Raw genomic sequence first — 11,663 nt, 5'->3', positions numbered from 1 at the left:
AGGCGGGAACCCTGTTCGGCAGGTCGTGTAGGAGCTTAAAGCTGCGACGGGGAGAATAGTAATAAGAACGCCTTTCTGGAGGCGCTCCGGGAGTGGCATTCTTAATGCAGAGAATGGAAGAAAAGATATCGAGATCAAGGGGAAGACAATACTCATAGCACAAGGAAATGGTTCCAACTACATTCCGGATGGCGTTGGGATGGAGCTGGTCAATGGTGACATTAAAATGATTCAACACCTCCACTATTAGGGGGTGCAGGGGAAGACGCAGGCCAGCCTCGAGCTGTTCTTGGAAAATTACTATGTCATTAGGACCATGCTCCCATGGAAAGTTACCGGTGGGGAGACTGTAGGCGATGTCCCCGGGAAGGTGAAAGTAACGAACTAGAGATCTGAGTCTCTCCATCGTCATAGAGGAGGGACCGAAGGTGTCGGGCTCTCTACCCCGAGAAGTAGAAGCCACATCGCCGGAGGCCTCCCGAGCCTGCTCCCAAGCTCTCCCTGAGCTCGAGGGGGCGTCGTCGTCCTGGTTACCGTCCTAGGGATAAACGTGGTACGGATACCCAGACATGATTGTCAGAATGAATAAGACTCACCGGAAAGATGAAACGGTGTGAACAGAAGAGCTCGGGCAGACTAGATGGATGTGCGACCTCAGAATCCAAAGACAACAAGTTAGTGTGAAAGAAAATGAGGCCTAGGAGGCCCTCCTATTTATAGCCACTGTGCCCCCAGATCAACGGCCTAGATTGAGACAGATCTGACGGTTCGCAGTCAAGCTGACCGCACGCCTCCTGAAACCGAAACGTGACTGGCTGCATGTCTCCCATGATTGAGGTAATGACGATTGCACGACATCTGGAGTTAAGAGCCGCTTCGGCGCATTTTTCCGCATTCGAAAAGTCTGAAATCCCCTGATTCCTGCATGCATTTAATATGAGTAGTCAATCAAGTTTGAACTTCAATCAAATCCACTTGTCACACTTCACGAACTCCTCACGCTAAGGTAGCACTCTTAGCCCGAGAAGTGGGGGCAATTGATGAAGGATGATTTGACCCGACCCCTTAAGACAATGACACGTGGACCTGACTCAGCACGAGCAACAGCTCAGCACCACAGCCTGACTATGACTAAGTAACGAGCCTGCAGGACAGTTCACTACGTCATAGCTCGCTATAGGGTAGCTCGCTACAACATGAGCTCGAAGTCCCCCGAGCTACTGAAAGGAAATACTCCAAGACTATCCCAACTCGCGAGATAGGGTAACCAGCTCGCTCCAACACTTAGGCAGAAAGACTGCCCCAAAGAAAATCTCGATGAAGGTCACCTCGAAGTACCCCTGGGAGCTCGCTACAAAGTAGCTCGCGACAAGATAGCTCACTGCGCGACAGTGTAGCTCGCTACAAGGTAGCTCACGACTAAGCAATGCGATGCTCTCAGGAAGCTTTTATCTGACAAGATCGTACCCGTCAGACTGCGCCACGTCTCTTGACTGATGGCGCAGTCCCTGCCCATTCGACAGACTGTACCCACGTCTCTCGACAGATGGTGGCGTGCCTGTCCTCCCGGGACGTGTCCCCATCCAATTGGGTAGTACCCTGCAACGATCACCTGCGCAGCTCTGGCAGGTAACGGCTGCGACAGAAGCCCAGTGGCGGTTACGCCCGATTTGAAAAGAACGCCCCTATAAAAGCCCCTTAGTCGAAGGGGAGAGGGATCTCCGATCTAATATGATTTTGAGTCATCTTACTTGCTCTCGAGCTAATCTTGAGAACTCAGTGATCTAGCGCGACCTACAGTGTTAGCCTGTTTACACTCTTTACTTTCTCCCCCAGCGCTCTAACTAAAGATTCGGAGTATTCCCACTGGACAAATCCCCCGGGAATCCTTCACCTTCTTCTTCTCAGCCATCCATTGCCAGTTAGGAGCTAGTCAGGAGCCAACTAGGAGTGCCCGGATCGTGCTGCATCAGATCCATTTTTAGGTTTAATATCCCAAAAAGAAACATCTTTCATATATTTGCTTTTAATGAGTTTAACCCAAAGATTATTTTCTTCATTTAATATTCTTCATCCTAATTTTGCAAGGTTGGCTTCATTTACCCATTGAAGATTTCTAACTCCTAACCCTCCCCATCTTTTGGGAGTACAAATGCAGCTCCATTTCATTAAATGCAAGGGTTTCTTCCCTTCATTCTTTTTCCATATAAATTCTCTCTGAGCTCTTTTCAACTTTTCTAAAGCATTATTTGGAATTTTAAAAGACCTCATGATATATTTGATATATTGGGACATCATGTTTGTAGTGGAGTTAATCAATGTAAGTCTTCTTGCTAATGAAAGAGATTTTTTTTTTTTCCAATTTGCAAGTTTTTGGATCATTTTCCCCTTGACAAAGGCAAAAATATTCTTTGTAATTCTTTTGTTGATTGAAGGAGCACCAAGATAATTCTTTGGATCCAATTCCTTAGGAATTCTAAGCATCATTAAATCATTTTTTGAACTTTTGGGTGAATATTCCTTGAAATAAGAACTAAAGATTTGTTGAAGTTTGGGGTTTGTCTTGATACTTTCTCATAATTTGAGAGAATTTCTTTAATTTTCATGCATGCAGGAACTGAAGTATTTGCAAAAATAATACAATCATCAGCAAATTACATAATGGGGATCTTTGGACCCCCTCTAGAGATTCTGCACTCAATATCTTTGGTACCAGCATCTGCTTCTTTTTCCAAATTCTTTGCAAGAGCCTCCGCACAGAGAACAAAAATGTAAGGAGATAGAGGATCCTCTTGTCGAATACCCCTACTTGGAAAGAATTCAGCCAAAGGGGTTTCATTAATTAAAATTTTGTAAGAAACCGATTTGATGCATTCCATAACCCACACAATTCACTTTTCATCGAAACCATACTTTTGAAGAACCTTTTCAATGTAATCCCATTTCAACTTATCATAAGCTTTCTCCATATCAACCTTGCAAGCCATTATTCCTGATTTACCCTTCTTTTTTTTCATAGAATGAATCATCTCATGAATTATTGAGAATAAAAACACTTTGAAATGGGGAGAAAATGTTGTCAAGAAATGGTTTAATTCTATTGATTAGGATCTTCGCAATAATTTTGTAAATGATATTACATAGGCTGATTGGCCTATAATCATTTGATCAAAGTAATGAAGGTTTGGCTCAAAATTCTACACATTTTTCCTTTATGAAAGAAAGCTAACACCACAGATGGATTCTCCAATGGTATTACAATAATTCTTAAAAAATAATACATTTAACCCATCAGGACGACCTGGAACCTTAACCTCCTATTGGCGGCATATCATGAATTTCCTCATTTAAGACAATCTTAATAATCAAATTATTTTGATTTGGGAAATCAGAAATATCGAAATACCTTCTTCCATCCTCAGACCTTATCTCCACCGTCCAAAAATGCCCCAAAATCTCAACCCTTCAAATAGTATCCGGTTTTCTCCCTTACCGACTTACCGTATGCGATTACTATGATACCCCCATAAAACTCACAAATAACAAAATAAAAAAAAACCTTTAAACCCTACTATTTAAACCCACTATTGTTTCAAATTAAACCTAATCCGAAGAACAAAAGAATTGCCCTTCACCGCCTTGTTCGAACATCGAACTTGCAGCGGCGGTGGTTTCTTGCTTGTTCCCTCTCCTCTCTATTTTTTCTCACCATTTCCTCTCTTGTCTTTCTCTTTTCCTTCTTCTCTCCTTCTCTTTTTCCTCTTATTTCTTTTTTCTTCTTTCTTCCTCTCCTCTCCTTATTCTTGTTTTCTCTTCTAGACTTCCACCACTAAAACCTAGAACCACCGCACCTCTTCCCCACTTTTTTCTTTTTTATTTTTCCCGTTCTTTCCCGGTATTCACACACCCCACTTTCGGATTGCTGTAACAATCACCAAAGCAAAGATCGAACCAGGTCTGCAAATCTGAATGCGCATCACATGGTTTCCGATGGTTCATCTGCACATCTACAATCGGCGAATTGATTCCATCGTATTCTGTTAACTCCACCGTTGGGAGCTGATTCTCAACAGCATTGATTCTTAGAATTAAGGATACACTGAAGACAGGTAAAATACCTTCTTATTTTCATGGTTTTTCTTCTATTCTTGCTACTGGCCTAATTGATTAGCCCATAGAAGGTAGTGCTAATTCATGGAAGTCCAACTGGTGGTTTGTGTCTATTTTTATCTGACATTTTAGAAATCTAGTTGAGTGTATTTCGATTCATTTTGATTTCCAATGTCTGGATCATACAATATCAGTCCCTACTTATATTCGATGCAATCGATGTTCTTTGCTCCCCTGTTCTTACCTTTCATTTTCCGCTCATTCCTGCTATAGTGTCATTCTATTCTACTGTAGCTACAATTGATATAGCTTTCCGATTCCAATTAATGGCTAGTTCCTTTTATCTTGTCCTCTGTTTTCGACTAGTTGGTTATATCAATTTGAATCAATTATTTTCTGCAATTTCTAGTTTGTCTTTCTAGGACCAATTAACTTAGCTTTTTTTCTCGTTTATCTTAGGATTGAATTTACTAGTATGGTTGATCATTAGATTAGTTTGTTCGACGTGGATAATAACCAAATAAATGGTACACAGTTTAATTTTACGGATGTCAAGTGGTAGACTCCGAGTAGGACTCTTTTTGAGCTGCACTCGCACCAATACCCCTGTGCTCAATGAGGTGGGATGGTGGATAACTACACAATGAGCTTGGATCGAAGAATAGAATAATGGGGGATGGATAAAGCCTTGGTAAACAAATCAGCTAATTGATCCTGAGAGGCAATGTTCTGGACACGTAAGCACTTTCTAGCAACACATTCTTGAACAAAATTGTAATCAATGGCTAAGTGTTTGGTGCGAGCATGATAGATGGGGTTTGCAGCCAGCTACGTAGCATTGACATTGTCACAAAAGAGCATTAGGGGTGCTTTAATAGAGAAACCAAGCTCAGTTAATAGTGACTTCAATAAAATCAGCTTGGTTGTAGTGTCAGCAAGGGACCTGAACTCTTACTCTGTACTAGAGTGAGTGATGGTGCACTGCTTACAAGAAGTGACTGCAATAAAATCAAGCTCAGTTAATAGTGACTGCAATAAAATCAGCTTGGTTGTAGTGTCAGCAAGGGACCTGAACTCTTACTCTGTACTAGAGTGAATGATGGTGCACTGCTTACAAGAACTCCAAGCAACAGGGTGTGGGCCCAAATAAATAGCATAGCCACCAGTCAAGTGCTCATCATCTGGCACCCAGCCCAGTTGGCATCTGTATAGGCAGTGAGAGAAATCTTTGCTAGATTTAAACCATAAATCAGCATTCAATGTATGTTTAAGATACCAAAGGATGTATTTTTATGCAACAAGATGATCTTTAATGGGGCATTATGTGTATTGGCAGACATGATTCATGGCAAAGGATATGTCAGATCATGCCAGAAGGATCTGCTAGAGGCTTACCACTGGACTTGGAAAGGGAAGTAGAAGACACAAGAGGAGGCACCATCAAGATTGGCGTGTTTCAGCAAGTCTAAATGAACTTCTGCTGAGAAAGAATCAATCCTTGAAAGGGACGAGACACCTCCATTCCCGAGAAATAATGCAAGTTGCCAAGATCTTTAAGCTTGTGAGCTTAAGAGAGGAGACATGGCTGAAGTACTGTTGCTAGTTAATAAGATATCATCAACATATATAAGCAATAGAAGCATAAAACTTTCTTTTCCTGTAAATGAACAAGGAGGGGTTTGAAGTAGCTCCATGAAAAGCTAAATACTGTAAGAATGAGCATGATGACAAAACCAAGTTTGGGGAGCTTGTTTCAGTCCATAGAGAGCCTTATGGAGTAGTCTAACATGTGTAGGATGTGGAGAATCAATTAAGCCCTCTGGTTGTTCCATAAAAACTTCCACTTGTAAGTGTCCATGAAGGAAGGCATTATGTATATCGAGCTGTTGTATGACTAGTTGTGCATGATAGCAAGAGAAAGCACACTATGTATGGCATTGTGACAGACCATGGGACTGAAGGTATCATCAAAGTCAACAGATGGGTGTTGTGTGTAAGCATAAGTCGAGCTTAGTAGCACTCAATAAAACCATCTGCCTGATGTTTGTGTTGATAGATCCATCTGGGGAGAACATTTGTGTTAGGTCTATATGGTACAAGAGACCAAGTACCTTTTACATTACAACATCAAATTCTTTGAATATGGCATGATTCCAATGCTCACTTTTGAAAGCCGTAGAGAATGATGTGGGTTTAGACATGCAATTTGAGATTTGCGCAACAAGGGCGGCAATAATAGAATACCTTGTATCGAAAGAAGCATTAGAGCTTTGAGCACAAGATTGTGAGCATGTAATTGTAGAATGTGTGTGTCCAGTAGGCTATTGCAAATTGGAAGTGTCATGAGGACCATGTTGGATAATATCATGTAATGAGTGAGTGTGCTGAATATGAATAGGAGAAGCATATTCAAGTAGTGTGGAAGACTAAGATGATGCCAATGAAGGAGAGGCAACACTAACATGTGAGGATGAAGATGTAGTAGTGTTGTCATTATTCATATAATTGCAAGAACGTGGAATTGACATAAGAATCACAACTTGATGTTGTTGGCAAAGTTAATATTGGTCCTTGGGGGGGTGTAAGAAGAAAAATGATGGGCTCTGGTGCATGATTGGCACTAGGAGAAATGTTGGGTGTTGACGTAGCAAAAGAAAAGAGAGTTTCATTGGAAGACAACATCTTTAGGAACATAAACCCGACCAGTGGAATGTTGAAAACACCTATACCCTTTGTGTTGGGGACTACACCCAAGAAAAACACATTAAGAGGAATGATAATCAAATTTGTGCCCATTATTAGCGATGAAGGAAAAGTATAACAGACACAACTAGAGGTTCTCAACAAAGTGTAATCAGGAGCTTGTTTAAAAAGATTTTCAAAGGCTTAAGCCCAATAAGAGGAGTGATAAGTCAATTAATCAAGAAGGTAGTAGTGTAAACCACCTAATCCCAGAAATTAAAAAGATGAGATGCCTGCTTGAGAAGAGTAAGCGCTATTTCAATAATGTGACAGTGCCACCTTTCGATAGAACCATTATGAGAATGATTGTTAGGGCAAGTGACACTATGAGTGATGATGCCAAATGGTCTAAGTTGCCAGTAAAGGAGCAGTATTCACCACCCCAATTTGATAGGAGACTTTTTATTTTGCAATGGAACGTATTCTTTACATGTTATTTGAAATGCAATAATATATCAATGGCAACAGATTTGTGCACCATAGAAAAAACCCAAGAAAATTTTGACTAATCATCAACATCAAAAACTATATAGAAACGACTTTCATTATGAGAAGTAATTAGAGTGGCACCCTACATATCTGAGTAAGTAAGTTCAAAAGGAGACGAGGAAGCAAATTTGGACTTCTTATGTGGTAACTTGTGGCTCTTTGTAGGTTGGCAGATTTAACAGACTTAGAAAGACCATTATAATAAACTGGAAGATCAAACCTAGACACAATACTTTGAACCATTTGAAGAGAGGGATGACCCAATCATGCATGCTGTCACAATTTTTGTATTAGCCTTGAGTTCTGATACCATAATAATGTCAAAAAGTATCATATGAAAATTGTGACAAATTGAGAAAAAAAGCTTGCCTGCTGATTTGTGGCAGTCCAATGTTTATAATTGCAGAATCAACATTACAATAGGAAACAATTAGTTACACTGCAGGTAATTCTCTCCATTTAATTGAATAGGTGTAAAAGGAATATTGGGTAACCCAAGGCTGGTTCCCAAAGAGAGTTATCACTTGTATCAGAAATGGGTGTATTAGCCTTGAGTTCTGATACCATAACAATGTGAAAAGTATCATACAAAAATTGTGACAAATTGAGAACAAAGCTTGCTGCTGATTTGTGCCAGTTCAATGTTTATAATTGCAGAGTCAAAGTCACAATAGGAAATTAGTTACAAAACAGATTACTTGTACACAGTCCTATCCTAGTCAACTTCTTAAACTCCATCTTTGTCAAGTAGTAGACTCTGAGTGGGACTCTTGTTGAGCTGCACATTTACCAATAGACTTTTATCCTCCCAACGAGCCATTCAACCTAAAAGCTGTTAGGAAGTCCCTGAACAGGTTTTCATTCTCTAACATGCCCCCTCATGTGAAAGCCCATTGGGCTTGAAGTGTGGATAAGCGCAAGCCTATTTGGTTAAACAGGCTTTGATACCATCTCGAGGAACCATTCAACCTAAAAGCATAAGCTGCTGGTGAGGTCCGTGAATAGGTTTTTATTCTCTAACAGAGTGGATATTTCATTTTGCTGATAAAAAATCATCATGGGTAGTTTTCATTTTTAGGATAGTCTCCCCCTTTTTAGTTTTGTGTTTGACCCTCTTCATGCTTCAAAGTTACTTTGAACAATTACCAAATTTCTCTCTCTTTTAATGTCTTTGTATTTGATTATTGGCATCATTTCAGTTATTGTCCGGTTATGCATGGTCATATTTTGTGAGGGTCCCATCCCCTATCAGTAGGTGTTCATCTTCTTGATTAGTTGATTAATCCTCCTATCGAGTCACTCATTTGGTTGATATGTTTGGTGTGAATCCATGCTGTGGGCATTGCTTTTGCAGTAACTAGAAGATAGCATCCTGTTTAGTCAATCTTGTTTGATGGTTAGGAAAATGGTGAATGGTTAAGTATTCTTTTTTCTTTTATGATATTTGATAATCTTGGATGCTTAGTGCGAATAATTCTCAATATTCACATTATGCTTATGCTTGTGCTTGTTTGAGTTTCCTCTAGTGTGTCTAGGCCCTATTTGCTGATTGAGCCAGTGCCTTAGGTTTGGATTCACTATTAAGATAAAACGATTTCAAGCATAATGCCTGAGAGGCCTGTCACTCTCAATTTAATCAAATGATGGGTGGTGGCTGGTGACTTGAAATCAGCCCAGATAAGCCATTTCCCACAAAACTGAGAAGCTCGCTTTTCTTTTATTGGCTATCCACCCTCCTAAATTACAGGTTCTGTGTGTGAAGGACAAACTATGTTTTCTTTGGTCTAGACAATTATATAAATTTTAACATGTAAAGTTACTCTGTGCTTGCAATTCTACCAGCCTTTGGTGGGTTATACTCTACTTTTTATGGGAGTCTAACTAACTGACTATAAGGTAGAAGACAGGTTACAACATCATACTGCTATAATCCATTGCTGCAACTGAGAGAGCACCTTTCCTAGACATTAACACAAAACTACAATGGTTGGATGTTCTTTAAAATCTGGTTTACTAAACTACTATTTTTTTTTAAATAAAAGAATTAATTGGATGATTAGCTTACTTGGTGGTGGTTGTTTCTCCATTATCCATCCTAGTTATTTCAGTTGTTCATTGTGGAAAGGCTTTGCCATTTCATTTCCTTAACAAGTAGAGAGCTAATAGTGTTGTTTAATGCATTTTCAGTTATATAGATGGCTAACTACATTCTTTTCCCTTTATTTATTTTTTCAGATAGGTTTCCAATCAAATAGAAGTGGCTGTGCTCAATAAAAGACCAACAATGTCCATTGAGGATACATTGGAGGAGGATGGAATGGGAGATGTTGATCATGAAACATCTGAATCTGAGTCAGAATCTGAACAGGAGGATGTAAGGTTGACTGAGCCTTCTAAGAAGTCTATATACAATAGGGACGGTCTCCTAGAGAAGCTAAGTGATATAAGTTGGCCTGATAATGTAGAATGGATCCAGAAGCTATCTATTGTTGTTGATCAAGAGAAAGAGGTTGATGTGAATGATGACTTGGCACGTGAGCTCTCTTTCTACACCCAGGCATTGGAAGGAACTAGGCAGGCCTTTGAGAAATTGCAAGCAATGGGGATCCCTTTTCTCCGGCCTCCTGACTATTATGCAGAGATGGTGAAGACAGATTCTCACATGGAGAAGGTAAAGAGCAGGCTCTTGGAGCAGAAGAAAAAGATTGAGGAGGCTGAAGAGAGAAGAAAAGCTAGAGAAGCCAAGAGGATAGCTAAAGAAATTCAGGCACAGAAACTCAAAGAAAGAGCTAAACAGAAGAAAGAAGAAATTGAGTCTGTGAAGAAGTGGAGGAAGCAGAGACAACAGAGTGGGTTTTCTATGGGAGGAAAGGATGGTGATATGGGGCTGACCTTTGAAGATGGGAAAAGCTTTGAGAGGTCAAGTAAGAGGAGGCCTGGGGTAGCTCCTGGTGATAGGTCTGGAGGGAAGGCTAGACACGGTGGCAACAAAGGGATGAAAGGTATGGATAAAAAGAGGAAGAACAGGGAATATAGGGAAACCAAGTTTGGATTTGGGGGGAGAAAAGGTCTTAAGAAGCAGAATACTTCAGATACTACAAATGACATGCGAAGTTTCAATCAAGGCAATATGTCTGGAAATAAGAAAAGAAAGAGGTAATCAATCTATCTTATTCTTCCATCTATAATCGTGGAACTGCTGTTTGATTGAGGAATGCTGCCCAAGAAGTTGTGGAAGATGTAATTCCATATAATTATCACTGCTTTATTAAAATGAATCTTTTGTACCCTGTTGAGCATTTTGGTAATTTTTAACTGGTTTGTTTATTTTGAACAATTCTTGTAGTTCTCTTCTCTGTTTTATTGTTTCTTGAAGTCAAGTTGTCTTGCATTTCATGATGTTTCTGACTTCTGTTAAAGGTTTCCAATTCCTTTTTTTTTTCGGCGTAGATGGTATTGACTGATAAAAAAAGACGTTCCAGTTCAGAAAATAAAAACAACTCCGTAAGGTCAATTCCATACAATTGTATCCAAAAATCTAAAATTATATGCTTACCAAAAGAGAATCCCGCTAACCCGTTAGGAAACAGACATAGTTGGCAGTTCAGAAAAAGACATTCCAGTTCAGAAAATAAAAACAACTCCGTAAGGTCAATTCCATACAATTGTATCCAAAAATCTAAAATTATATGCTTACCAAAAGAGAATCCCGCTAACCCGTTAGGAAACAGGCATAGTTGGCAGTTGGCACGATTGCAACATTAGTAATTTTTACCCTAATTCGCTGCTGTACTGGACTTTTTATCTGGGTTTAAGTTCATAGTTACCTGGTTCTCTAGTGTATTTTGGATTATGATTCGAAACAACTGTGATGGGGATGATTTCTAAATCCCGACTCAAATATTGTTGTGTATGTTTGGTAATATTTAATTATAATTGAGTCTATGCCTTCATTCATGAAAGAAGATACGAGGGAGCTATTTGATTTTTAAATGGAGTTCTCACTTAATGGATTATGGGAGAAGTTTTCGGATTTTAATTAGGTATATGGGCTTTGTCTAATCTAAGTTGAAGCACATTTTTAATGAGATGTCTTGTAATTTGACACCGAATGCAACTGAGCCCAACGAGTTGTCAATAAGCCGAGCTTTACTCGGCTAAGTTACGGGTGTTAATGAGCTGAGCTTTATCCTGATTGGCTTGGATTTGTGGACTAATACTTGAGCTCAGGCTTTTTTTTTTTTTTTTATACAACATTTTGATTGAAGCCCAAATTTAAAACCCATAATCTGAGTTGGTCTTTCTAGCCCAGACAAGTAAAT

At 39.7% G+C, this 11,663-nt stretch overlaps 1 protein-coding gene across 1 annotated transcript; it reads left to right on the top strand.

Annotated features, from left to right (window-relative positions):
- Window positions 1-3,594: 3,594 nt before the first annotated feature.
- LOC104589899 (putative rRNA-processing protein EBP2 homolog) lies at window positions 3,595-10,740 on the top strand. Its single transcript, XM_010248370.3, has 2 exons — window positions 3,595-4,109; window positions 9,577-10,740. The coding sequence occupies exon 2, from the start codon at window positions 9,626-9,628 to the stop codon at window positions 10,499-10,501; it is 876 nt and encodes a 291-aa protein (XP_010246672.1). The 5' UTR covers window positions 3,595-4,109; window positions 9,577-9,625; the 3' UTR covers window positions 10,502-10,740.
- Window positions 10,741-11,663: the final 923 nt, after the last annotated feature.

Source organism: Nelumbo nucifera, chromosome 1 (assembly GCF_055504915.1).
Source record: "Nelumbo nucifera cultivar China Antique chromosome 1, China Antique-T2T, whole genome shotgun sequence".
In the NCBI taxonomy this organism is placed as follows: domain Eukaryota; kingdom Viridiplantae; phylum Streptophyta; class Magnoliopsida; order Proteales; family Nelumbonaceae; genus Nelumbo; species Nelumbo nucifera.
The sequence above is the reverse complement of the archived record's forward strand: the minus strand, read 5'-3'. Positions and strand labels throughout refer to the sequence as shown.

Bases quoted from the DNA above. Each gene is read 5' to 3' on its own strand.
- LOC104589899 (XM_010248370.3), top strand. From the start codon at position 9,626: ATGTCCATTGAGGATACATTGGAGGAGGATGGAATGGGAGATGTTGAT.